Here is a 27695-nt window from a genome sequence, read left to right as displayed (position 1 = left end):
ACCCGTCAGAGTTCCTTCTGGAAAGGGCTCAGGCTTTGGGATCAGACAGAGCTCCACCCCCATCAGGCCCCTGTGGAACCTTCGGACCAACAGCCTTCTCCACAAAGTGTGGATAATCTTGTAGCTGTTGCAATGATCTGATAAGATGAGCCACTAGAAATAGAGCACCTTTCAGTGTCTTTTTAAAAATAAGACGAAGGGGCTTCCCTGGTGGCGCAGTGGTTGAGAGTCCACCTGCCAATGCAGGGGACACAGGTTCGTGCCCTGGTCTGGGAAGATCCCACATGCCGCGGAGCGGCTGCGCCTGTGAGCCATGGCCGCTGAGCCTGCGCGTCCGGAGCCTGTGCTCCTCAACGGGAGAGGCCACAACAGTGAGAGGCCCGCGTACCGCAAAAAAAAAAAAGAAAAACAAAATAAGACGAAGGGTGACTTACAAAGGTTAACACAACATCGGTCTAAGGAAGGAAGTGACATTTTTCTTCACTTGTATAATTGACTACACACCCCTATGTGCTCCCACTGTAATCTCTACAGAATCCCGAGGACTTGATTGCACGTCTGCCCCTCTCTCCTAGCCGATTAAACTGCTTGCGATCAGGGACAAGGTCGAGTTCGTCCTTGTAATCTCAAGGCTACGTGTGTGTAGGATTCAAAAAATGCTCTTCGGTGAGTGAATGATGGAAACTCACCGCTTTACAGGCGCCCCTGGAGCCTCCTTCTGACTCCAGGGTCTGCATCGCCACCTGCTGGTCAGAACTATAACTGCAGTAGATGTTTGTAAAGGAGGAATTGAAGTCACGTGGCTGTAATCGGAAGCCTCAAAACGAATAGCGGGAAACCACCGGAGAGAAGGATTTCTCTCTTCAACCACGGTCATGATGAAGACCCTAAATGTAAATTTTTTTGTCTTTTTGTGGTTAACTATACATAACGTATAATTGACCATCTTAACCATTTTTAAGCACACAGCTCAGTGGCGGTTAAGTACATTCTTGTTGTGCAACCATCATCTCCAGAATTTTTCATCTTCCCAAACCAGAAGTCCGCCCCCATCAAACATTGGCTCCCCCTCCCCGTCCACCACTCCCTGGTAACCATCATCCTACTTTCTAATGTATTCAGTGACCACCTTGCGTTTTCACACCAAAACTAAACCCGTCTTCGTCACTGAGCTGCGTCTTCCAATGAGGATATTTCAGTCCTGGGTTTTTGGACACAGGGTGAAGTCAAAGACAGTTAACCTACCTTTCCTTCTCATTCGCTATTTGGGTTTTTTAAGCCACCAGTTAAAAAGACTGCATCCCTACCCTTTATGGATGGCACTTCTGAAAGCTCCTTAATACTACTTTGCTGTAGGAGTAGGGGGAAAAAAAGAAATTAATTCAGTAAATTCTAAAATATTTGATTGCAGAGTGCTATGTACAGAAAGGGAATGTTGAAAACGTTTCCCTAACTTTTCTATTTAAAAATTTAAAAAAATTCACAAGATTTTTAAAGTGTGTTGTGATTAGGTCATGGGGTGAGCTTGCTGCTGAGAATGAAAATAATCCACACAGACCATTTCCACCGAGACACTAAGAAAGGAAAGAGAGAAAACAACTAACTGCAAGGTGTTAAATGACAGGAAGCAGCACGAGGGCCGTGTGCACACAGGCCACTCCGCCGCCTCGGCTCCCGCTCCACCAAGTTTGTTTACAAAACTGGGCGCAGCTTTTCGTTTCTTCTGCCTGGTCACTGCATTGAGTGAGGGTTCGCCTCTCCCACTCTGCTTTGTTCCTCTTTAAAATCTTTCAATGTACCTGCTCCAAATGCCTTAGAGTGCAGTTTTAACCTTTATTAACCTTTACAGTATAAAATGCTAGACCAGTTATTAACGTTTTAAAACATTGATTTTTTTAAATTAAATTCAATATGTCCGCTATCTCATGCCAGACAGCATTCTAGTCACTTTTCAAACTGGCTCAGCATCTCCTGGATCCAGGCCTGTAGTGATGTGAAACAGTTCCTTTGAATTTTTCATCTTGTTAATTAAATTTCTGTGGAGGTCCTCCTTATAACGGGAGACAAATTTTGTTCTCATTGTTATCAACAAGGACTTGGGTCCAGCTAACCAGAGAACAACTGTGATCTTTTCGACATTTGCCAACTTCAATCAGAGGGGCTCAAACAAAAACAGATTTCAAAATCGTTATTCAAAATTCACAAAACTAAGTACAAAAGAAATTCAAATAATTCAACTGTCAAATGCGCTAAGACTTCTGAGACACCTTGTCTTAAACATCAACAAGAGCAGGAAAACACCACTTTGTTTTACGTTTGTCTTTCGCCCCAAACTTTGTGCCTTCCCAACCCTTCTTGCTGCCCAGGGCGTCCCCCGCCCGGCCGCCCCCTCTGCTGGCAGCGCGCTGCCGGCGGCCCTTCGCCTCCGCAGGTGGGTGTGCGCTGCGCGAGTGGTGCTGATGCTGCGCTGCCGTTGCCTAGCGACAGATGCCGGCACTGCCAGCTCCAGGCTGCTCCCCAACAGCGCCGCTCCCGCGCTCCAGGTGAGCCAGCAGGGATTCTGGATTCTGATCCCAGGGTTCCAAACTCAAATGAGGATCGTTTTCCCAGACCAGACTAGGAAAAGGCCAGGTGACTGGGTTTTTTTTAAAAAGTGTCTTGAGCTCCTACCTGATAATAGACTATGTAAAGATGGGCTTGGCATTTCTCATCAGAAAGGTTGCATCGCTGTGTAGGCACGTTGCGTTTACGTTTTGGAGTGGTTAGCAGTGTTCTGTGCACTTAAAGTGCAGACGCTGCAGCCAGGCTGCAAGGGTTTCGATCCCAGACACACCTCTTATGCACCCTCTAACATTCTGTAAAATAACGGTCGCAGTAGTTCCTTTCAGGGCTATTGCAAATACTAAATAAATTGCTCCATGGAAAGAATTTAACCCAGGGCCAGTAATCACTGGATAAATCGTAGAAACGAGTTATTTTAACCCTAATTCCTAGGTATGAACAAGTGAAAACCTTTTGCTATGTTTTCAGGGTTCCAGGTTCGAACTTTTTTCTCCCTTTATAAGTTTGGTGGGATTTGTTTTGTCCTCTTTTCTTCCAGCTAACAATTTGTAGAACCCTTGGCATTAAAAAAGAGACAAACCTTTTAAAACATCCCACCGCACTCTGCTATTTTTGTACACCTGTTCTCGCCTCCGACTGCCCCGTCAGCCACCGAACAGGCCACGTGGATGTTGCTGTAGGTGAATGCTTGTGTTAACACAAGGAGTGAGGCCTCACAACAGTGCTAAACAGTGTCCCTCCACAAGCTAAAACTCTTATCCAGCTCAGAATATGGCATCGCACTGCGTCTTTGCTTCTGCTGTGTCAAGAAGAGACACTACTGCTTTTGTTTTTTAAAGAGTATTCTTATTTGGATACAGTACTAAACTGGACAAGTATTTTATGAATTTAAAATCTGATCATCAAATTCCTTTCATGAGAACCCACACTTGGAGCGGGAGTTATCTTTGGCCTTCATGAATCTGTTCATCCATCAAACAAAGACTCAAGGGGCATCTCCCCGGGCCAGCCACTGAACTGGGCACAACCCAGCAGGTGTGAAGTGCAGGCTCCGCCCCGGCCCTCACTGGGTCCCGAGTCCAGTGGACATTTGAAAGAGCAGCAAACAAACCATTACAATGTAAAGTGCTGTGAGATGCTGGAGAACAGAGAAGGGGGCCTGGCCCTAACTGTGGAAGCAGTGGTGAGGCAGGAAGGGTGACTAAGAGTTGGTCAAGTGAAGAAGGGGCCACACGTCTCCCAGAGAGTGAAGCAGCGCATGCACCCACGCCATGCACTCGGGTGTCCATGTGCAAGGGGTCAAAGGGGGGCTGGGGCAGCGCCAGGAAGGGGGGACATGAGAGCTGAAGCTGAGGAGTTTACACGGACCCAGTCTTGATGGACCGTGGCTCGTGGCTTGGCAGTGGTGGGGACAGTGATGTGGTGAGATTTGCATTGTCACTGTGGCAGCACTGTGCAGGTGGGCTGGAATATGTGAGCAGGAGGCCACTTGTGACATCCAGCCTGGACAGTGACCATGGCAATGGCAGATGGGGTGGAAAGAACAGGAACGATGTTTAGGAAACGGACCCAAAGGAACACGGTAACTGGGTTTGCAAGAAGGAAAAGTAGTCAGGAATGACTGCCATGTTCTGATTGGGAAAATCAGGGGCCTTATTCACAGAGAGAGAGAGGAGCGTGCTGGGGTTTGGGTGGGCACGGGGAGGAGATCCTGGAGGCACGGAGGTGGAGGTGTGCTTGCCGCACTGGTGGTCAGGAGGGTGGGCTGGGCTGGAGGTCTGGTGTGGCTGTCGTCAGAGCCTCGTGTGCGGAGGACGGGGGAGGCAGTCAGCCCCCGAGGGCAGGGCATTAAGGGGACAAGGGCTGTGCTGGGTCTGAGCCTTCTCTCCAGGTGGAGAGTGGGCGGGAAATCCAAAGGCCACGTCGGGGAAGCCGAAGGACCGGGGAGACTCCAGGAGGGTCAGAGAAGGTAAAGACCACAGTTCCCGGGTGAAGTCTGACCCCGGGGGTCCACTGATGACCCCGTGAGAGTATTTCAGTGAAGCGGGTGGGCCGAAGCCAGGTGCCGGGACCTGAGGTGTGAACGGGAGGTGGGGAAGGGCAAAGGGAGTCAGATCCCGGTTTTAACTCGGAGCCGGTCGGTGGGCAGGAGGACACGGCGGGGCTGACGCAGGGCCTGAGGCTGTAGGATGGGCTGTCAAATGGGACGGAGTTGAACGTGTTTGTCCGTCCGACGGAACAATCCGTAGAGAAGGGAGGAGAAGAGAGCGGGGAGGCGGGGGAGGCCCGCGGGGCCCAGGGCGCAGGGGCAGGGGCGGCGGAGACCGCGGTCCGTGCAGGAGGCCAGGCGTGATGACCGCGAGGGAATACTGTGGAGCCGGAGGGGAGTGGGGACTTGACGGCGGTGCCAGGGCCCCTGGCCTGGAGACTCGAAACTGGTACCAGTGACGTACCGGGAGGCGACCTCCGCGGTCACGGCTCTGCGCCCCCCGCGTCCGGCAGCGCGGATGGGGAGCGATGGGCATCCGCTCAACAGGTGGAAACCAGCAGCCGCCCTCACTGGTTCCGGCAGCGGTGCCAGGCTCGGGGCCACGGCGGCTTCCAGAAAAGTAGCAAAACTGCTCAGAGCGCGCAGAGGAGAGCCGGGGGCGGGAGGTACACAGGAGGCTGCGGGAGGAGGCGTGGGTGCGCTGGAACCGTCTAGAACGGTAACGGGGGGAGGCGGGGTGCCCGAGCCCGGCACGGACCCTCCCCCTGATAGAATATGCATGATCATGCGCGAGGCCTCGCCCGCCGGGAGCTGGAGGCGGCGCGGGATCCGGGAGCGCACGCCCAGACCTGGTGCCGCTCGGGCTGCGAGGGAGCCGCGCGCCGCGTTCGGACCGCAAGCGGGTGAGCCTCCGCGGGGGCCCTTCGAGGGCGGCCGCCACCCCTCCAGACCCCGGGACCCGCGGCCTAGCCGCCCCCGAGCCGTCTACCCCTCCGCGCCGCGGAGAGGCCCTAGGGGCTCGGACCCGGGATGGGGCGCGGGTGGCCGGCGGGTGTTCGCAGTTATTGGCGGGGACCCGGTGCGCTCCGTCCCTCCGCGCCGCGTTCGGCCGCCACCGGCGGGGCCCAGGCACCGGGCCGAGCGTGCCTGCTCGGGGTCCCCCCGGGCAGCGCATCGGGCGCGGGGCGAGGGGAGGGCCAGCGCCACCCCGCTGGCTCCAGCGGCCCCACTGCTCTTGGCCCCGTCTCCGCTCACTGCTGTTTATCCAGCACATAATTCTAAACAAGTGTCTTTAAAAAGTAGTTGGCTCCGCGCGTCTTCCTTGTGTCCTGAGTCGAGAGTTCGCGGCGGGGAGGGGGAGGGAGAAGAAACGCCTGTTCGGATCGGAAAACACCGAGAGACCTGAGCATCTCTTTCAGCAGCGAGGAAGAGGGGCCGCCGCAGGATCCATACACACCTACAACTCTCTCCACTTTTGTGCAATTCCTAACTGCGCCTGACGTCCACGCAAGCGGTCAGGCATGGGGTGTTTGGGCAACAGCAAGACGCCAGAAGACCAGGGCGTCGATGAAAAGGAAAGACGCGAGGCCAACAAAAAGATCGAGAAGCAGTTGCAGAAGGAGCGCCTGGCTTACAAAGCGACTCACCGCCTGCTGCTACTGGGTAAGGCGGGGGGCGCGCGGCGGCGCCCGGCCCGAGCGGAGCGCACGGCCCGGGGCGCACGGCCTGGAGCGCGGAGAGGGCCGGGCGGGCAGGGCCCGCGCCCCCGCAGATAGCGAGAGCGCACCTGAAAACGCCCGCGTGGGGGCAGGACACTAGTTCAGTCTCGTTTGGCGTGAGAGGTGGCTACGGTCCCCGGCCACAGATCACAGCATTCTCTCTGTTTGTTTGTAGGGGCTGGTGAGTCTGGGAAAAGCACTATCGTCAAACAAATGAGGATCCTGCACGTCAATGGATTTAATCCCGAGTAAGGAATGACCGATTTCGGGTTTGTTTCCCAACTGCATGCAAATTTTGTCACTGGTCTCCCGGCCTCCCCAAAGTGTTTTCTCTAAACAGTTAATTTGATCTTTGAGTCGACCTTTGGGGGGGGGATATAGAAGTAAGTTGTTGAATTTGGCATATTTAGGCAAATCTTTCTTCTGGTAGTGTCTACATCAAAATAAAATAACTTAACAATATATGATTTATTAAATACTCTTGAGGTATTGCTCTGCATTATTCATATTACGCTGAGCACACTTAACCAATGTGTCTATATATACTTCTCTCTATATCATTTGTCTGCATCTATTTCAATCAACATATGGATAGATTCAAATAAAATATATTTACAGGTGTAGCCCTGTAGTTTTTATATGCAATAGTCATGATGATTTTGCCATGTTACGTAAAACCTGTGTTATTGTCTAGAGCTAGAGATTGTGGTGTGTGCACGTTTGTTTAGAGTCCAAACCAGAAAAGGTGGATGTTTTCCTTTTCCACATAAAAAACTGCGCTGTTGTCCTGGGGCTGATGTTGACCTCTGGTAGTACCATTGTAGACCCCCTGCAGCTGGGAATTTAAAATCCCACTCAACTGATTTGGGGCAATGTGTAAAGTTAATTAATAACCATTCTGTTTTCATACAGGGAGAAGAAACAGAAAATTCTGGACATCCGGAAAAACGTTAAGGATGCTATTGTGGTAAGGATTTTTTTTTTTTTTTTTGGCCTTGCCGTGCAGCATGCAGGATCTTAGTTTCCCGACCACCCATGCGCCCTGCAGTGGAAGCCACTGGACTGCCAGGGAAATCCCAGGAATTTTTTAAAATATTTGTTCAGTAGTAAGGTTGCATCCTCTGCTCCCGCAAACTGCGTAGACAGAAATTATGCACTAGATTACCACACATGGAGCCTAAATGGTTTATTTATCCATGTATCTTTTTCCTTCACTCCACTTTAGACAATTGTTTCGGCGATGAGTACTATAATTCCCCCAGTTCCACTGGCCAACCCAGAAAACCAGTTTCGATCAGACTATATCAAGAGCATAGCCCCCATCACTGACTTTGAATATTCCCAGGTAAGTAAATCCTTACTGAAATATTTTAAATGGTGCAAGGTGTAACAGTTTTTTAACGAGGTGGCTTACTGAGAACCAACGTTAATATTATTTCACCTTTGACTTTCTTCAAAATCTAGCTCTCTGCTTAGGAGAAGTGCTTCCCTCCATACCCAAATATTAACATGTGTTAAGAATATTAAAGACAATAAGATTGTAAGAAATGCTTTTATGAGTATATCGGTGGGGGTGATGATCAGGAAGATAGCATACCTCTAAGAAATATTGGTAGTACTTTTTCCTCTGTATTCCTAAATTAACAATTAAGCCGTTTCCCAGATAACAAAAAAGTAGAAATTACAGAAGCAGAGAGAAAGGCTTTATGGTATGTGACTGCATCCTTGGGAGTAATAGAACAGAATTCAGTTCACTCTTAAGACATGCATCCTTCAGCTCAAATGAGCAGCGCATGCCAGCTGTAGGTCATACATGGATCACTTCTGAATGTTGACTGTATCCTGGGAAAATGTGATTTACTTCCGATCTGCAGGACTTAGGGCTGCTTTTCTAATCACTTGGATGGCAATGTTGCTTATGCGAAAGGGTGTTATGAATGTGAGTTTTCTCTTGTTTGGTGGACATACGTTTCTTTAAAATATTGTTATTTGGTGATTTGATTAAACATGTCTTGAAGGAGAAAATAGTTGTTCAATTTCTCAGAATATCATTTTTGTTAACGGTTGAGCCCAAAGAGCATGTGTGTGTGTGCATGTGTATCCCTCCAAAACAGTATTTCAAGGTCTCCACTGCCTGGCATGGTGGTCTTGAGACATTTTTCATTCTCAGAATCCTCTTTTCTGAGGGAAGCTGATGCAGGACACAGTGTGTAAGACAGATGGGCCCATGTGCCCCTCCCATCCCCTTCAGTAGAACACACCTGCCCTGTAGGCTCTGTATCCAGATGGTGGATAAGAATTACGTTTTAAAGCTTTTTTTTTGCATCCTCTCATGTGATTTTTGTTTCTGATAGCATTCCCATATAGCTAGTGAAACTCCTAGAATTTCTAAAAAGACAGGTAGCAATGGCGAACTACCTAGAAAAGGGGGCCATGCCAGCTGGCGTGGCAGGCACACTGTTTTTTATTTAACTGTGTCTTTAACTGAGTGGCATGGAGGGGGCTCAAGGAGATGATGGGGGGCCAAAGCCGTGCTCCAGCCAACTGGAGCTCTGGGTCCTCCCAGCTCACTGTGATGATTTACATATTGGAAAAGTCACCCAAGACTGCAAGGTCCTAGCTGAAATCAGGTTGTTCTTATTCAACTTCAGATTTACACATTTATAGACACGTATTTGAGTTCTAAATTTTGTCCTGCGTGCTTGCCTAAAAGTCATCATAAAACATTCATATGTGGTTCTGATGAAGGGAAAAGTTATTCTTAGCATATAAAGAGAAATTAGCATCAAGATGTATCGATCTGTCACATCTTATTTCTTCTGTTTATGACAAACTCACACGTGACAAGAGCTCCCAGATTCTATCTGAAATCCAGTAACTCCCATGTGGGTTACTAAGGAATCCAAAGCACCTAATTTGCAAATGTGTTTTTGAGGTATAGCATGATTTTTAATAAAAAAAATAAAACTCAAGAAACCATTTGCATTGAAGGCATGTATTTTCGTTTAGATATGTTGAGGCTACTTAAAAATGATTATTGGAAACCATAATTAACTATTAATAAAATAAAAGAGAATTGGGAACCAGCAGATGCAAATGCAATTATAATACTTTTTCAGAGGTAATACTTTTTTTGGTAGTTTTTTTTTTTTTTTTTTTTTTTTTGCGGTATGCGGGCCTCTCACTGTTGTGGCCTCTCCCGTTGCGGAGCACAGGCTCCGGATGCGCAGGCCCAGCGGCCATGGCTCACGGGCCCAGCCGCTCCGCGGCATATGGGATCCTCCCAGACCGGGGCACGAACCCGTATCCCCTGCATCGGCAGGCAGACTCTCAACCACTGCGCCACCAGGGAGGCCCTTTTTGGTAGTTTTTAAACCTACATTCTGTTGTCATACGTGTCTCTGTCCATGTCAAGTGAGATTATGTTTACAACTGAGCCTACACTTATATAAATGATGAAATTAATATCTAATATATAACTTTCTTCTTGAAAATTGTGTTTTAATGTGCACACAGTTTTCAATAACACTTATTCTATAGTACTCTGAAATATTCATCACTTATATCATTAGATTAAATAGTTCTTGAATTTATGTTTTGATGATCCCCTTAAGAGTGACATTAAGACAAATCTCTGACTTATATACTAATAACACTTGGTACATTTGAAGACAATTAACTTTTGTTTAAAGAAAATGTCTATTGTAAAAATCATAAAAATAGAGCTAACTCAATTATTTCAATAGTAAACATAATACGAATTTACGAAGTCTAGTACTTTTTTTTGGATTAAATCCTTGAGAAAGTCTGTTTCACAATCCAATTCCTTGAGAATCTTGTTTATTTTCCTGCAGATCGAGAACAATTTTTGAACCAAATGTGTCCTATCATTAAAAGTTAATTTCAGAGTTATTTAATTTTAGAAGGAAAACTTAGAAGAATGTTTAAGATTCTTCTTTATTATTAAGAATTTGAGATTCTACGTGAGATTACTCTTTATAATGAAAAATCTACAGTATCTTAGTGGAATCCTAAGAATTTCCTCTAAGAATGTCACACTTGGGTTTACTCTTCACATTGCCTCCTACTTGAATTTCAGTTGGATTATAGAAAGAGTGAGGCTGGCGGGTGGCCTGCCTAGGGGACGGTGCTGGGGGAAGTCAGGGCCAGCATCAGGGGCCAGATCTCTCTGGCCTCTTAGGCCTGGTCTGTCCCGACCTGGGAGGGCTTTGGAGCCTTCTCAGAGGGGATTTTCATGACCTGAGTGTTTTATCAAGGTCGCTCTGGCCTTTGGCGGAGACGGGCTCTGGGGAGGAAGAGGTGACTCCTGTGACAGTCCGGATGGCAGACACCGGGGCAGCCTGGGTGGCCTGGGATGGCTCACTGGCCGTTGCCTGTTCACAGTGTTTTGCTCGTGAGCACACCAGATCACCTCCCCTCTGGACAGGGCTCCACCCGGGACCCCTTCCTGGGACGGCACCCCGTCTGTTCACCCAGCCCGTTTACACGGGAAGTGGTAGGAAATACACAGGCTCAGGTGGTGGTCCTGAGAGAACGCACATCACCTGATCATTTACAAAGTGGGAAAATATTGTGGTTGCCCCTGCACTTCCCAAAACTCTTCGCACAATACCGGACAAAATCACTGATGGATTAAATTGGAGTATTAACTTGTTTGTTTGGTATTTTTTTCCCAAAATGTGGTTATTTTATTAGCTCCCTTAAAAATGTGTTTTCCTGGCATTTTTAAGGGTCAGTGGATAAGTGAGGCTTAGTGAGAAATGTGAAAGCGGTCTGGTCAGTCAGTACTCTGTTATCACCACCGTTTCCTAAGTGAATGTTTATCAGAATCGCATGTGGTCACACACCTGGAGAGCAGGCGTTACTCTTCCCAGCAAACATTTGCTTGAGGTGCAGGCCAGCTCGCCAGAACGGACCTGGCCTTCCCCGGGAGCCTGCCTGCCCACCGTGGGCCTTGGCTCCACTTCAGAGCAAGTTGTGACCTGGAGCAAGAGGCCTCCCGCTCGGCGAACAGGGTAGGAGCTGGGCTTCCTGGGGCAGCGCTGCAGAGGGCGATGGGCTTAGAGCCCTGCCAGGTGCCAGTGACAGTGGCTCCCAGCTGCCCCTCCTCTGGGGAGTATATGCAGAATCCTGATTCACACCATCCAGGCTAGTGGTTTTCCTTGTGATATTTTAAGCAACTGAACCCTCTCGCTCCCCCACCCCAAAAAGCCTTTGAAGCCCACCGTACAAGTCATGTAGGAGTGCCCAGGCCGCAGCCCCACGGGGAACCCCGGCATCTGCCCTGGACCCCACCAGGCACCGTCGGAAACCACAGCGGGGTGGAGTGGCAGGTGGCACCGGAGCCAGACCACCTGGGCCCAGATCAGACCCGTGGCTGGATCTCAGCAGTGTCCCCAACGCCTCCCAGCCTGCCTGGGGGTGTCTCAGCTGTCCCCAAGGGGCGATCCTTGCCTCTCAGATTACAGAAGCCCAGGTGAGAGCCCGCCCAGGTAACCCCTGCCTGGTCTCCGTCACCAGCAGCCCCCAAACACTGAGACACTGTATGTGCCAGGCATTTTGCTAAGTGTTAGGAACACAGAATAGCGATGAATCAGAAGGTCTTGCCATATAGTGAGAGACAGATCATAAACAGAAAATTCCAATACGCCAGGGTAGTGCTGTGAGGCCACGACAAACAAAGAGGAAAGAGGACTTACTGTCTAAGGAAGCACTCGGTACCCTGCTTCCTTGTCAGAAGTACAAGCTACCCGGACTAACACATCGATATTAACACATCCAGGAGTCTAGTCTTCTCAACAAGTATGACCAAAGAGTCGACCAGAATTGCCAATACCTTATAGTTTGCAAAGTCCCACCCTGCCCTCTTCCTCTCCCTGCACCTTAGTTTCAGTCAGATTCTCTTAAACCGACCCTGGTCCTCCTGCTTTGCCACCTTCTCTGCCCGCCTCTGTCCTGCCCTCCAGGTGGCCTCACCGGCCACAGGTTCTCTGAGACCCCTGGACGCACCTGTATTTGCGAGATCTCAGATCTCGGTCAGACCTTCCACCTTGCCCCTGGGGTTTCAGGTCCCGCCCAGTTTTGCCACAAGTTCCAACAAGCTTCTGGCTGTTCTTCCAACCGAGCACTCCCCCACACGCCTCTGCCTTGTGCTGCCTGGTGATGGGGGCTGAGCCGGTCCCCGCCCACAGGGAGCTCACACCGAAATGTCCCATTTCCAGAGCTGGTGTCTTTTCAGGACACTTACCAGCATTTTGAATTTTCGTAAATAAATATAAAATATTTTAAATGTCCTAGGGTATGTTCTCTAGTTATATATATATTAAAAAAACTCATCCAGGGGCCACCCTCTGTCTTTGCTCCTGGAATGTGCTCGGGGGCTGGTCTGCGTTGGGAGGGGACGCTTTCTCCATCAGAGACCTGCCTCCAGGCCTCCCATGGCTTCTGCCCAAACACTGCCAGGAGGAGGGCGGCTCAGACAGTTAGCGCTCAGATCCGTCCTGCATGTTCCATGTGCTGGGGAAAGCAAGGGCTGTCCTTTTAGTAAAATATCCCAGTTAGATCATTAGCCACACTAGGGCTTCACTGAAGATACTTTTTTAAAATTCCATCTTCTTCTTTGAAATATTATCATAAGGGGTATTCCTAATAAATAATAACTGTTTTTTGAAGCAATTTTCAGCTTACCCCCAAAATGCAAAAGTAGGACAAAGAACTCCCATACCCCGCACCCAGATTCATCAAGAGGTAACCTCTGGCCACATTTGCTCTCTGGCCCTGTCTATACTAAAACACACCTTTACGAGCCATTTGATATCTGGTTGCAGCCATCATGTTCCCCATAAATACTTCAGTGTGTATTTCCTACGAACAAGGCCCTCTGCTTGTGTAACCAAAGCACAGTTATCAAAATTAGGGGATTTAGCATTAATACAATGCCTATGCAGATTTCACCAGTTGTCCCAATAATTATAGTGAAATTATAGTAATAATAATAATGCTGTTGGTAACCCTGGTCAATAATCCAATGCAGGGTCTGGTGGCCTTCCCAGTGGTTGGGGACATTAACTCTGGTCACTTAGCGAAGGTGGGGTCTGCCTCTTTCTCCTCTGTAAAGGTACCTCCCCCTTTTGTAACTCATGAGTACGTTTGGGGAATATCCTTTGAGACTGTGTAGACACCCTGTTCTTTTCAAAACTTCCACACTCTCATTTTAGCGCACTAATAAATTTCATCCACAATAAATATTTAAGAGGGAAAGCTGTTGGCAATTCTTTCAACTATTTCTAAATCCTATAAAGAGAAGTAAATAGAGTGTGGAGCCTGGTGCTGCCTTGCGCATGATAAAAAGCTTGTCATTCATGCTGTTAACAATCAGAGTTTGTGAGGGTCACTCGGAGCAGCATCCTCTTATCTGTACCCTCACTGCGAGAAATCTGGGCTGAAACCACGAGACACATTTTCCCTAAAGTATTTTTCTTTATAGAAAATACACTCTAAGGGTTACAAAGTAAGGCAACATTTTTTTAAAATTCCTTGGAGAAGATGTCACTGAAACTTTAGATCTTTTGAAAGTGTGAGATTTTTGTTGTCAAGGTTCCCCTCAAATTTGGATGTATTGGAAGTTTGTCACCAGGTTTCCCAAAGCAAAGTTCACTTCTGAGGACACTTGCACTTTTCAGAAGCATTTGACATTAAAAATACCTTAGTAATGGGGCATTTTGTCCTTACCATTGCAGTTTTTTTTAATTATATTGAAGTATAGTTGACTTACAATGTTGTATTAATTTCTGCTGTATAGCAAAGTGACGCAGTTATGTGTATATATATATATATTCTTTTTCATATTCTTTTCCATTATGGTTTATCCCAGGATATTGAATATAGTTCCCTGTGCTACACAGTAGGACCTTGTTGTTTATCCATTGTATATATAATAGTTTGCATCTGCTCATCCCAAACTCCCAGTCCTTCTCTCCCCCACCCCACCTTCCCCTTGGCAGCCACAAGTCTGTTCTCTATGTCTGTGAGTCTGTTTCTGTCTTGTAGATAAGTTCATGTCGTATTTTAGATTCCACATATAAATGATATCATATGGTATTTGTCTTTCTCTGTCTGACTTACTTAGTATAATAATCTCTAGGTCTATCCAAGTTGCTGCAAATGGCATTATTTCATTCCTTTTAAGGCTGAGTAATATTCCTTACCTTTGCAGTTTTATGTAACTCTGAGAGAAAGCATTTTTACCTTTTCATCTATCTCTCCGGAAATGGAGGAAGGAGCAGAATGAGTTGATCTTCTTGTGTCAAATTAAGGCTTGAGTGAGTCAACACACGTGGCTTATGACACAGGTACATGAGGTTTTCAGAAGCAGAAAAATGAAGTTGCTCCTGAGAAGATTCCTTTGGAACACTGACTTTTCAAGTTTTTAGTTTTGCATTAGAATGTCATCCATGAATATGTGGGTTTTTTCTTCACCTCTTAAAATAATCCCACACAGTTTTTATCCTGTCCTTTATTATGGCATATAGATTGAATTAAATCAACTTCACATGTAACATTCTCACTGCACATAGCAATTTCATGTTTTAAGTTGTATTTGTATTTGTTTGAATAGGAAGTGTCTGTGTGTGGCACAAAATCCAAAAGATAGGAAAGAATGACAAGTCTCTCCTCACTCCTGCCCCCAGGCACCCACATGTCGTCCCCAGAGACAGCCAAGGTGACGTAAAATCGACTTAGGGTCCTCGAAGAGCAATCTTTTAAACATATTTTGATCTCATAGCAAATAGTCAGTTATAAAATGTCATTGCAGTTAATCTTATCAGTATGGAGAAAATATCTAGCCTGAATTGCCAAGTAAGCATTTTTTCAAATGACATTTAACATTAAAGTAAATTGTATTGAAACTGTTTTGATGCCGAGACAAAATGCCAGAGTGGATGGTGACGAAAATAAGAGAGGTTTATTAGGCATCTATAAAATATTAAGATTTTAAAGTGCAGAAGCTGCAGGCGTCATCCTTGGAGGGAAACCACAAATGACACAGTTAAGCAGAGCAGGACACGGGAGGGCACTTGACCTCTGGGTTCTGCGTGGTGGGTGACCTCTTCGGTCTGACCCCATCCCGCCTTGGCTTTAGGACACACCATCTCCCCCTACACCCAGCTTCCTTTCACAGACCTCATTGGAAGTTTCTGCCCAAGAGAAAGCCCTAAAAATACGTAAAAGTATTTTCCATGTCCTATTCTTCTGAAAAGGGCAAGTGTCCCCAGGTGTGACATGCTTTCCTCCATCTGCAGGTCATTCCCCAGCTCTGGCTCTTTCCACCTTGAAAACCCACGTGCTGATTTTTCTTCCTCTATTTGAAAAGCTCAGATTCCCGAGACCACGGTGTTCACGCTGTATGTTTGCCCTTATTAAATAGTGATTTGCCAGGGTCCGTCCTGAGCACTCAGTAAGCACCCAATTAATGCTGAGTGATCAGAATAACTAAAGAAACAAGTTATTGGCCGCTTTTAAGTCCTTCCAACTAACAAGGCTAGACTTACTTAGAAAGCAGATTATGTGTCATGATTCCAAATGCTTAACTTTTACGCCTGTCCTTCTATCTGAAGCTCACATCATGACTAGTCATGTTGAGTTTTGCCAGTAAACATGCATTTATGGAGTGTCGAGTCTCTTCCCCTTGCTTGGCACGGCATGTGGCATATAGTTACGCTCAGAAAACGTGCTCAAAAATCACGTGTTTGCCATGTGCTCAGTGCTACACTTAGGACCGTGAGTTACACTAAGAAACTCTGAGTTATGACTTCTCACCTCCAGAAACTTATGACTTAGTGAAGAAACAATATGTTTGTAATGTGTAACATCCGTAACATATAATACGTAACACAGAATTAATGAACAATAAAGTATCTTGTAATGTCAGGCTACCTTCTGTGGGGTAGACTGGAAACTCTGTACCCATTCAGGGAAGAAGACCCATAAGAACCAGAGGTGCTCAGACCACAGGCTTGGTGACCATGCCCCGGGGGAGAGGGGCTTCCTGGGCTAGTAATAGTGTCACCAGCAGAGCAGTAAGAACTGAGGGTCGTGGTGGGGAGGACCCAGCACAAGTCACAGGTGTGTATTGAAGGGAGACGGAGCATTACAGCGGTGGGACATCGACCCCCAAACTAACTAGCACGCTCCATCAGATGAGTGTTGGTAGAAGAATGACAGTTGGTATTTGAGCTTTCATTTTTATCAGCTACAATGTTAAAGGATTTATGGAGTTATCATCATTTATTCTCATCCACAACAGTGTGTTCATTACCCAGAAGAACACCTTTTACTACAAGTTGGCTGGTTTGAGGAATTCCTAGGAGGTTCCTACACCACTTTCCCAAACCTCTACTCCTTAGTTTCCCAAACTCTCTCCTGAATTTTAGACATTGTCTAAATGTCCCATTGCTTTACATAGTAAATGATGATATATCATTTCAAAGTATTCAGTATTAAATTTTTAAGGGTATTTTTAAGGGTATTTTTAATAGTTATTAAACCATTGTATTTTTTATTTGTTTCTTTGTTAAACTGTGTCCTCACCTCCCAAAGAGACTAAAATGGCACTAACTGGCATCTTTAGCTGCTTGAAAGAATTTAGGTGATAAAGATGATCATCCATGTTTCTTATTTCTACGGCTAAAAAATTATAAGTAAGTAGTACATCATATCCATATCATCACATAAATTCCTCTAATTCACTAGAAGTTAAAATCTTTCAAATCAACCTTCATCCGTTTTATCTAAAGAGGCATCCTATTCGATTTATTTTTCAGTGATTCCCTGATATGTGTAAGGAACTGTGTTAGGCGTTGGAAGTACCAGCATGAATGTCTGCATGCCCATGAGGAGTAACAGGGCGCAGAGTTCAGTCAATAATTAGGAAAGGTTGGCACATGGGTGCAGGGGAGGAGGGATTGCTGGTGAGGTTGGGGTGGCTCTGTCCCATGGGAGCCTGGACTGAGTTGTGAGGAGTGGACAGGTCCACAGGTTGACCGGGGACAGAGGGCAGTGTGGCCAGAGTGTACAATGGGGGATGCATCCAAGGGGTCCATCTCCCAAATCCCTACATCATATGAAGAACTTAGAGAGTGTAGCCCTGCAGAAGTACCGTGGCCAGATGGTCTTGGAGTCCCAGCCCTCATGAAGCTAATATGTAGGTAATTCAGCTGGAGACTTTTACAGTAACTGCAGTGTAACATTTCATAGTATGAATATTCTGGTAGAAATAAAAACACCAGTGCCGGGAGCAGAAAAGAATTATGAGGCATTTAAATGGTTGTGCCTCAATAAAAAGGCACAATAAAATAGGTTCTGGTTGATTGTATGGAAACTACTTAGTATTTAAGCTAAATTACTAGTCATGCTTCTCTTTGGTTCTCTTTACCAAGAAGTCTGGGAGAGTGAGCGTGTGAGGCTTCTGCCTCTAGCCTTATTCTATGCCCCCTGGAGCCCCCAGCCCTGCTGCTGCGTCAGCGGGTCCTGGGTCGGGCACACCTGACAGCCCACCTGGTGTTGACCGTGCCCCTTGTCTACATTCTGGTGGCTGCTCCTTGAATCTCGGCCTTTCAGCTGGTCGTGACTTCAGGGTGCCTGGTCCAAGTCTCACTTTGTAGACCGGCACAGAGACTTGCGGGGGGTGTCACCCAGGCGTGCTGCCCTGGAGGTCGGGTCAGGACAACAACAGTCTTCTGATCCCCATCGGTGGTCTGTTCACCATCCTCATCCGTGTGTAGGTCGGACCCACATTTGTACAGAGGAGTTTTATGATATGTTCAACGGAAACATAAGAAATTGCCCACGTGTGGCCATTTTTGACCTACAACATGGCCGCTTCATAAGGTTCAACCTTGTGGATTTTATGCCACCTGCCAGCCTCGGTCCCTTCGGTCGCCTGGTCACTTGCCCTGCAGCTGTGTGACGGGTGCCCCCGAGGGGCCCGGCTCTGTCCTCTCAGTCCTGGGCTCCCTCCTCAGGGCTGCCTTTCACTCTGGTCACTTCCGTCACCCCCACCTCCAACCCCAACCCCGAGGTGCTTCCCTCCCATCCCGGGTCTCTTCCTATGTTTGGACAGAAACCTTCCAACCAGCCCCGTCTCCTGGGAGATCCCCCACCGTGAGATGAGAGGCAGCCCTAGTGTCCCCCCTGAAGCCAGTGTCCCCCCGCCCGAAGCCGTGTGCTCACATGTCCCACACCCACTCCCCACCTGGTGCCTCTCATTCCTGCGCCTTCAGTGCTGGTTTAGCCAAAGCCACAAATTTTGGGTAACTAAGCATGTGATGTGTTTGCTTATCTACAGTTGTAACAACTACAGGTTCACGCAGTCTGTTAAAAGGATTTTGTGTGAAATCACCCCAAAAGAGCCTCTGTATGTTGGGGTGGGAGAGAAACAGGGTGCTCTCTGCATAACAAGTCTCTGAAATAATTCCCTTAGTCGGCTCGGTGTCCTTTCTTGAGGCTCTTTTTTGAAAAGAAAGGAAGCAGAGTAGTACCAAAACTCTAATCATAAGAGCTTAACATATATGATTATATAAAAACCATTGTATCTGAATCATTCTGGTGGATACAGTAAAAGTTCCTTAACCTTGTGGCTGAGGATGCAGTCTCTGTGGTTCCTGTCCTGTCTCTGCCTCCTGCTGCAATCTTGGGAAAGTTGAGGAGCATCTCTGGGCTCAGTTTTCTCATCTGTAAAATGGGGTCAGTAATAATGATCCCTGTCTCATGAAGCTGTGATGGGAATTCAGTACAGTCATGCATCTAAGTGCTCGGGATTGTGTCTGGATGCTGCAAACGTCCGACAAATGTCAGCCGTCATCCTGGTTGCCCTTTCATGTGATATTTGTAAATGTACGTACACTGCCTTCTGAGATGTTGCCACGTGCTAAGCTTTGGAAACTTCACTCAGGGATTTTGTCATCAAATCACGCAGAGAATGCTGTTGCTGATGAAGGGAGAGTTGAGACCTTACATCTCCCCTGAGGATGGCAGTGGGCTCTCAGTGTCCTTGCTGGATTCCTGAGACCAGCAGGGCCCTGGGGAGCAGGGAGACGGGAGCCTCCAAGAGGCTGGGATGGAGCCCGACCGTCCCCACTGTTGGATGTCCGAGCTGCACACAGGCTGCCCCGTCTGACGGCACCTCTGGGAGCGGTCCCAGAACAAGCCTGCCTCTGACTAATGGGTCTGGCTGTGGTGTTTGCAGGGGCCTCTCTTCTGTAGCTTTTCCAGGATTGGGTTGCATGGGCAGAGTCAAAAATACTATATTCTGCAGAAAACGTTTTGATCTGGGATAAATTCATAGTTTAGAATAAAAATGTAAAGAAAAACAAAATTGGGATTTTAAAATACATAAAAGTCTATCAAAAAATTTTTTCTCCCCCTCGGTTTTCATCCTTTTTTGGCAATGTTGGTCAATCAGCTTGATACAAGTGAAAATAAGGCCTCAGCTCCCAAAGCCCTCAGGCCACATCCTGTCCTGAATCCAGTGGCCACAGCATCTCTGTCATCCTCCCTGCATACCTCAGGAGACAGGAGCTCGGAGAAGGCGGTTGACTGGTCCAGGGTCAGAGCTGAGATCTGGGAGCAGGTGGTCAGGGCTGGAGCCCGATGGTCTGACTCTGGAGCCTGCTGTGTGGCCTTCCTGGGCTCGGGAACTGCTGATCCATCCTGATCGCTGGGTCAGCCTCGTTCCAGCTGAGGGGGTGGGGGTGGGGGCTTGGTCAGGCTATGTGCAGCCCCACGGAGCAGCCTGGAAAGGGGAAGTTTCCTGGAAGAACAGGGTGTTCTCTGGAGTCACTCTGGTCCACCTCCAGTGGTGCTGTAAACAGTCAGCTTTGTTGGCCACTCAGTTCTCTTAGGAGCAAAAATACAAGTGGATGAAAGTGAAAGTTGGGAATTATTGGATCATTCACTCATTCAAGCAGAATTTCCTGAAGGCCTCCTGGGTGAAGGCTAGGGTGGCCTGGAAAATGGAACATCCCAGTGACCAAGACACGGTCCTGCCCCGAAGGACAGTTCATTCACCAGACTTTCACTGCAAGTTGGCCATTTCCACAGGCACACTCTTGCAGCTCTGTTCATTCCCTTGCATCATACTGCAAACATTTAGCTGTGCAGTCAATTAATTAATCAAGGTGGAAAATATCAACCAGGGATTATTTTTCTACTCCCTTGAAGAAGCGTCGTGCAGCTTCCTGAGCTGGTGAAAGACGCCTCTAATAATTTGTTGTTGTTGTTTTTGAACTAAATAAGCCATTAAAATGTGGATCATCACCCCATTAGGGCCTCTTCCCAGCTTTTGGTTTATACTCTTCCTTGGGGTCTCAGATGGCTCGTGTTACATTGCTCGGACGTAGTATAAAAATATCTCTGTGATAGGGACCTCCCTGGCGGTCAAGTGGTTAAGACTTCGCTTCCAACGCAGGGGATGTAGGTTCCATCCCTGGTCGGGAGCTAAGATCCCACATGCCTTGAGACCAAAAAACCAAAACATAAAACAGAAGCAGTATTGTAACAAATTCAGTAAAGACTTTAAAAATGGTCCACATCAAAAACATCTAAAATCTCTGTGGTAAGTTTCTATTTTTAACTTTTTAAACTTCTTTTCATACTCTGACACCCGAAATTATTCTATAGGGACTTGAGTCCAGTCCCTAAAGTAGAGGGATTTTTGCATAGTCACGTGCGTGCCCTCCCGGCCAGGCATTTATCCTTGTGTGCTGTTGGTACATATTTGAATTCTATTATGTAAGCCCATCTTTTAGAGAAAATATCTAAAAATTTTTATAATGTGCCTGATATTTTAGAAAGGATAAGGTTTTGTCAAATTTAAGATGTGCCAACTCTGGGACTTTAAATATTTTCAGGCCTTCAAAAAAATCAATGCTTATGGGAGCCTCTTTGGCTCTTTAAAATAAAATATTCCAGCTGTAAGTGGAAGGATGGGGCCTCTCTTCAAACAGTTTTCAGAATTATTCCAACCAGCCCCAGTGAAGTCAGGTGCAGCACAGGAGCCCAAGATCTAAAGGACTTGAGTCAGCTCTTGGCCAGACACAGTCTCTTAGCCAACTTGCCTTTGAATTTTCCCATCTGTAAAATGGGGACAGTAATACGTGCTTCATGTCTGAGAATGAATTAGATCTCATGAGAAAGCTCGGTAATTTAAAGAACAGAATAGCTGTGAACCATTATGGTTATTACCGTTGGCCAAGTTGAAATACGAGAACCAGGAAGGGACTTGGAATTACAATAAAAATTAGCAGGAAATCCAATTTGACGTACATACTGCTGCCAACCCCACTCCTCGCCTGTAAGACCTGGGTCACCCCAAGGCCTAAGTGACTGATGACAGGTGTTATCCCCCAGGTGTCTTTCATTTTAACCGACTCAGAGCCTGGGACCACAGGATTGATATTCTACAAGTTCAATTTTAAATAGCAACCAGTGAATGACTAAAACTTCTCAGTGCTTTTTATGGCTGTTTCAAATTAGGGTTTAAGTGTAGGGAAAATATGTTTTCTTTTTCGTTATAGACGTTTCCTCTTATAGGCATCTTTTCAACATGCCACATCCATGGTTGCTGCAAATTAAGCATCCCCTGACCTATACATAAGAAAGTGGACTCAGAAATGCCTAACCGTTGATGTACAGCTCTGAACAACTCTGAAGTTTCCTTTGTGTCACCCAAACCAAGGAGCCCAAGCCAGAGTTGAGGGAGCCTAACCCAGGATTGAGGGAGCCTTATTACCATACACCTTTAAAAATGTGGAATCTCTGAAATTGCCATGTGTCTTATAATAGCTATGCACATTTACTGTGACAGCATTCTCCTCCCATACACCCCCTCACCCCCAAAAATCTATTATTAAAACTGTAGTACATCCAGAATGGAGAAAATACAGCATTTTGTGGAAAATTAAATATCGTATTGCTTCAAAAAAAAGAAAAGAGCAGTTGTAAACATTTCCTTGGCTAATTACATAATTCTTTAAAAAAACATCATTTTACATAATGAACAAATTACTGAGTTCTTTGAATATAAACCTTGTCCTTTGTGGTGTATATATATATATATATATATACACACATAATTAAAGGGACTGAGAAGCTATTTGATAAGCAATATGGAAAGGAAATTCTGAGTTGCACACGATAGAATTATCAAGCTACTGGATGTTTCTTTATTCTGCTATTTTTGAGGAAAACCTAGGAGATTTCTGGCTACTGCAGGGATTACAATGGATTTCAGAATTAAGTTTGTTTTAATTAATAAAATAAGTGTTATCGTGAGGAATGTATAACAGGAATCGTAGCGGCACTGTTCTTAGAACCAAAGGCTGGAACAGCCCAAATGCCCATCCATAGGATAGCAGACACAGACCCTGTGGGGACCCAAGAGGGGCGGGTGCAGCAGCAGTGGATCCCACCCCCATCATGACATGGGTGGGTCTCCGTGTCTTTATGGTGAATGAAGAGCTGAAGTGATGAAAGTTTATATAGAATACAGTACTCTTCTATGAAGTTCAAAAACAAGTAAAACTAAGTACCATATTGTTTCAGCGCACATATGTTTGTGATAATTTTTGTAAGAGAGGAGAATGAGCATCACAGTACTCGGGGTGGGGGGAGGAAGCAGGAGAGGGCTGCAGAAGGTGAACATCAATAATCCATCAGGCTGGGTGTGGGGGATGGGAGGGGCTCAGAGTGTTCTCTGTATTATAAACAAATACGTAACAAAACGAAGCCAAAGAGGGCCCTGTGTCATTCCCCAATTCTGCTCACCTGCAGTCCCCATTAAAAAGAAATTGGAGTTTTCTAATTTATTAGCATAGATTCTTCTTTGTGCCCTGTTCCCACTTAGAGGGAAGTTTACATAGATAAACTCGAAGGGGCTGTGTGAGCACAACATCCAGTAAAGAAAATCCTAAATCTCAAAAATTTTACTGAGGTTTGCATTTCTTGTGATAGAAGGTGGTGCTTTAAGATTCGCTGGCACGACGCTGCTGAGGGTATTTCCTCCGTAAAGACAGATTCCAGGGACTTCCCTGGTGGAGCAGTGGTTAAGAATCCCCGCCTGCCAATGCAGGGGACACGGGTTTGAGCCTTGGTCCGGGAAGATTCCACATGCCACGGAGCAACTCAGCCCATGCGCCACAACTACTGAAGCCCGTGGACTCTAGGGCCTGCGAGCCACAACTACTGAGCCCTTGTGCCACAACTACTAAGCCGTGCAGCTAGAGCCCGTGCTCCACAACAAGAGAAGCCACCACAATGAGAAGCCCGCGCACCGCAACAAAGAGTAGCCCCCGCTCGCCGCAACTAGAGAAAGCCCGCGTGCAGCAATGAAGACCCAATGCAGCCAAATAAATAAATTAATTAAATTAAAAATAAATAATTAAAAAAAAAGGACAGATTCCGATGGTGCAGAAGACACGGTGGAAGATCGGTGTTTGTCGAAGTAACTGTCATTCTGGAAACTTCCTATCACATCCTGGCAGTAATTCGTACAGTAAGTCCAGAGACGGGTGCTGTCTTATTTCTTTTTTAGTATGAATGTAAGCCAGGTTATGTTGAAAGTATTCTCAACTTTCAACATTCAAAAGAAATGGGTGTGGGGTGAGGCTGCTGCCTGAGCCTGAGTCCGGCTCCGCCCTTCCTGGCGACCCCACCACCCTGAGCCCTCTGTAGAATGGATGTGACAGCAGAACCTCTGCCCCAAGCTCATGAGGATTGAATTGATTGAGTTAATATACGGAAAAGGTTGGGCTCCACCTTTGCTGGTCTCAGTATTCCCGATTAGGTATTCAGAAGAAAAACATTTTTAAATCAAATGTTTATGTTGCCTGTTTGCAAAGCCAAGACACTCTGCTGATCTCAAAGCAACTGCATCACTACATGAGACCGTGGCCGGCCCTTCTCAGTGAGTGCGTCCTCCACGCCAGCACTGACCAGATACAGAAAATAGGGGTATAATGAGAGCCACAAATGCAAACCACGTGTGTAAATGTACATTTTCTAGTGGCACATTTTTTGAAAAATGAAAAGAAACAAGTGAAATTTAATAATATATTTTACTTAACGTGATATATTCTACATATTACTTCAATGTGCCGTTTTTAGAAGTTATTCATGAGATAGTTTATCATCTTTTTTCTTAATCAATCTTTGAAATCCACTGTGTATTGCACATGTCAGCACACCTCAAGATGAAGAAGCCACATACCAGGTGCTCAAAAGCCACCTGTCAATGGCGGCTGCCACATCCGACAGACAGGGCTGGACCCGAGGATGGGGCAGAGGACATAGTGATTTCTTCTTAACCAGCCTGAGCGTTGGTGCTAGTGCCCGGGGCAGGCCAGTGGCTGTTTGTTGGGCCTCTCTGAGCCCTCACTGGGACCCTGACGTCCACGTGGCCATCCGAGCCCCGGCTGGTGGGGAGGGACACCCTGAGGAGGGGCCTGGCCTGGGCCGGGCAGCGTGTGGCCTCCTCACGGGGCAGGCACACTCGTCTGCCCTCCCAATGCTGATGAAAACCTCCTCCTCCTGTAGAACCTTCTCTGCAAGGCTTCTCTGTCTGCAGGTCGGTGGGTGAGGTGCCCACCATTTAGCGTGACCCCAGTTCAGCTCCCTGCCTCTCAGCCTCCCGTGTCATTCGCCATGTCCTGACTCTGGGACAGTCAGCCACGTGGCCCTTGTCCATATCTGTAGGTGGTGTTGCCAGCAGCCGGGCCTCTGTGTATACAGCAGGTGTACCTCCGAGACCTGCTTCACCACACTCCCCAATGACGCCCCTGTGATGATCGAAAGCTGCCGTGAGCCTAGCCCTGTGTGTGTGACACGTACCCTTCTGGGTGCTTTTGCCCAGAAAGGGCCATGTGACTCTGGATTGCTTGAGCAGAGACAGATTGTGTGATTTTGTTCTTTTCGTTTTCTTTTATGCGTGCACTTTTTTAGAGCATTGAGTAATTCACTGAAAACATACAAATTAGCATTTTACTTCTGAGCCAAAAATTGGCTCTGGTCTATGTGTGTTTAAAAAGACTGTGTTATGAATCTAAATAGGATACATAGGGGGAGAAAAGATTCCTTTTCAGCTCAGTGCGGAGGAAAAAGCCAGAACCCGATTTCTGAGCCTTAAAGGAACTCGCTGTGCGTGTTCTGTCGGATTCTGAGAGCTGGGGGGGCCTGGGTGTCCGTCTTTGAGGGAGTCAGAAAAGTGGGAGGAAATGTGTGATTCATGGTGAGCAGAGAATCCGAGTTTGGAAACAGGGAATGAGCAAGAAGCATTACTCAGTTGCTGCTATTTAAAACTGGGGACCAGAAGACAATGAGCACAATGGTATTTGAAGAGAAAAAGTTCCAGATATTGTAACATTTTTAGTCTCTCCGAAGTCTGGAATTGATGGTGATTCATACTTTTTGTCTGTCCCATGCTTAGTTTTTGTCCCCTGTCAGCCATTTGGAAGGAGCACCTTTCTTCCCCAGCTTCAGTCCCCTGAAGACTTCTAGGTATTTCTTTTTGCAAGATTTTGCCCCAGTGGAATTTGAAAACCGAGTCTAGACAGGGGCGAGGGGAGAGGGGAGCTGAAAGTTGGGACAAAGCTTGGGTAGGTGGACCTGGATTCTGCCCACTCCCCAGCGTCATCCCTGGGGAAGCTCTGCAAAGGTGCGGTGGGCGTCTGTAGGGCAGATGGGCAGTTGGGATGCTCCAGAGCAAGCTGTGTGCCTTCAGCCTCCCAACAAGTAGAACAAATGGACAAGGTAAATTTTAGAGCTCTGACAATTAGAGGAAACAAGGGTGCTGGGCCGCACACGGAGGTGCCAGCGCTGGTGCCCAGGTGCTGGGGGCTTCCGCCCAGCCCAGCCCAACGACGCCAGCAAGGACCCTCCGAGAACCCTGGTCCCAGTGAGCTTCCCATCCAGCCTTTCCAAGGGTTTTCTTTTTCTCTCTCTCTCTCTCTCTAGCTTACAATTCATCACATTAGGTAAAAGAAGTCAGTGCTGGTGAATTTAAAACCGAATTGCATTGTTTCTGGTTTGGTTTTGGTTTTCTGGCAATGTGTCTTTCCTAAATTCGGCTCAAGTCGTTGTATGCGAGGCCATAAAGGGTCATTCTGACCAGAGACCTGGGGTAAGTCCCCCTCCAGCAGAATATCAAATATTCGGAGTCTCGGCTCCCAAGGGGTTACAGCACCCCGCTCCTCCTCCGGCTCAGCCCTGTATCGAGCTGTTATTGAAGTCTTGAAAGATTTCCACCCACCTCCCGCCCACTCTCCTGGCAAGTGAAAGACGTTTGAATTCCTCTCTCAAGGGAGAAAATTATTAAAGTGAAAGAAAATGACTGTTCCCTGTTCTGAAAAGGAGAGAGGAGAAAAGTGGGTTGTGGCCCTCCTTTGCTATTCTGTACCTGTGAGGATGCTGTCATGCCGGCTCCCAGAAATGAAGAGAAGGAAGCTGATCCCAGCTGCCTTGTGTGCCTATTTCAGCTTAGAACCCAGGGTCCTGAAATACAGAGCAGGAGATGCCATGACTGGAAGACCCCAAGTAACTGAATGCAGAGAAGAATGTCAAAGGGGAAGGAAAGGAAACTCGGTTTATGTCTCCCGCCCCTGGAGCCCTAGAACTGCCACTGAAAATGAATCCACTTGGTGGTCAGATCTGGATGAGAAGTAATGATTCTTTTACACTTGACTGTAGGGGGATGGATCCTCACACATCTCCATGTAAATCTTTTTGCATTTTATGAACATCATTTCATAACTTGTTAGTTCAGCTCACCTTTCTACATCCCAAGCTAATGAAACTGTTCAAGCTATGTTCACAGAGCCCCAGCCATGCTGGAAGCATCAGGTTAGGGGCTCAGACAGGGGTGAGGGGGTGGGGTAAAGATTTTTTAAATAATCCCTGTTCTAGGGCTCGTGGTCTAAGTAGGATGATAAGACCAACACGCATGAAAAGCTACAGATCAAGAGATCCTAGAATTTCACTAAATCCTAGTCTAAAACTGTCTCTCCTTTCCACAAATACAAAAGGAAATAAGAACCTGACAATGGCGAAAGTCTATTCCATACAAATTTCAAAAGAATGCCTTCCCCATCCCCCTTCAGATGTAGAGGTATTAGAACTGAAGTCTCTGCCGATAATGCATCACTTTTCTGGCGACAGCTCTGGTGCCTGGAAGTGACAACACGCTATTCAGTGAGATGGGCAGAAGCCATTCTCAACCTTTGCAGCATCACCTAATTTTATCATTAGTGACTTTTTGCAACAATGATGTAAAGGATTAATATAGAGCATTTCAGGCCTTGGCATCATTAGGTAGCATCATTAACTAATAAACGTTAAACCCAGTTGGGTGATTT

General features: G+C 46.9%; 1 protein-coding gene across 4 annotated transcripts in view; it reads left to right on the top strand.

Moving 5' to 3' along the window:
- The window catches only part of GNAL (G protein subunit alpha L), an 85688-nt gene that overhangs the window by 12697 nt on the left and 45296 nt on the right, over window positions 1-27695 (top strand). Inside the window, exons 1-5 of one of the 4 annotated variants that reach the window (XM_082640728.1) lie at window positions 5363-5454; window positions 5974-6214; window positions 6446-6518; window positions 7183-7237; window positions 7496-7615. In XM_082640728.1, coding sequence (XP_082496854.1) covers window positions 6073-6214; window positions 6446-6518; window positions 7183-7237; window positions 7496-7615 — 390 coding nt within the window. In that variant the 5' untranslated portion in view covers window positions 5363-5454; window positions 5974-6072. Of the gene's footprint in view, window positions 1-5362; window positions 5455-5786; window positions 6215-6445; window positions 6519-7182; window positions 7238-7495; window positions 7616-27695 lie in introns of those variants that run through there. The other 3 variants (XM_082640727.1, XM_082640726.1, XM_082640725.1) reach the window with 3 other exon arrangements.

This window comes from Mesoplodon mirus (genome assembly GCF_964341445.2).
Source record: "Mesoplodon mirus genome assembly, chromosome: 13".
NCBI lineage: Eukaryota > Metazoa > Chordata > Mammalia > Artiodactyla > Ziphiidae > Mesoplodon > Mesoplodon mirus.
This window is presented reverse-complemented; position numbering and strand designations above follow the sequence as displayed.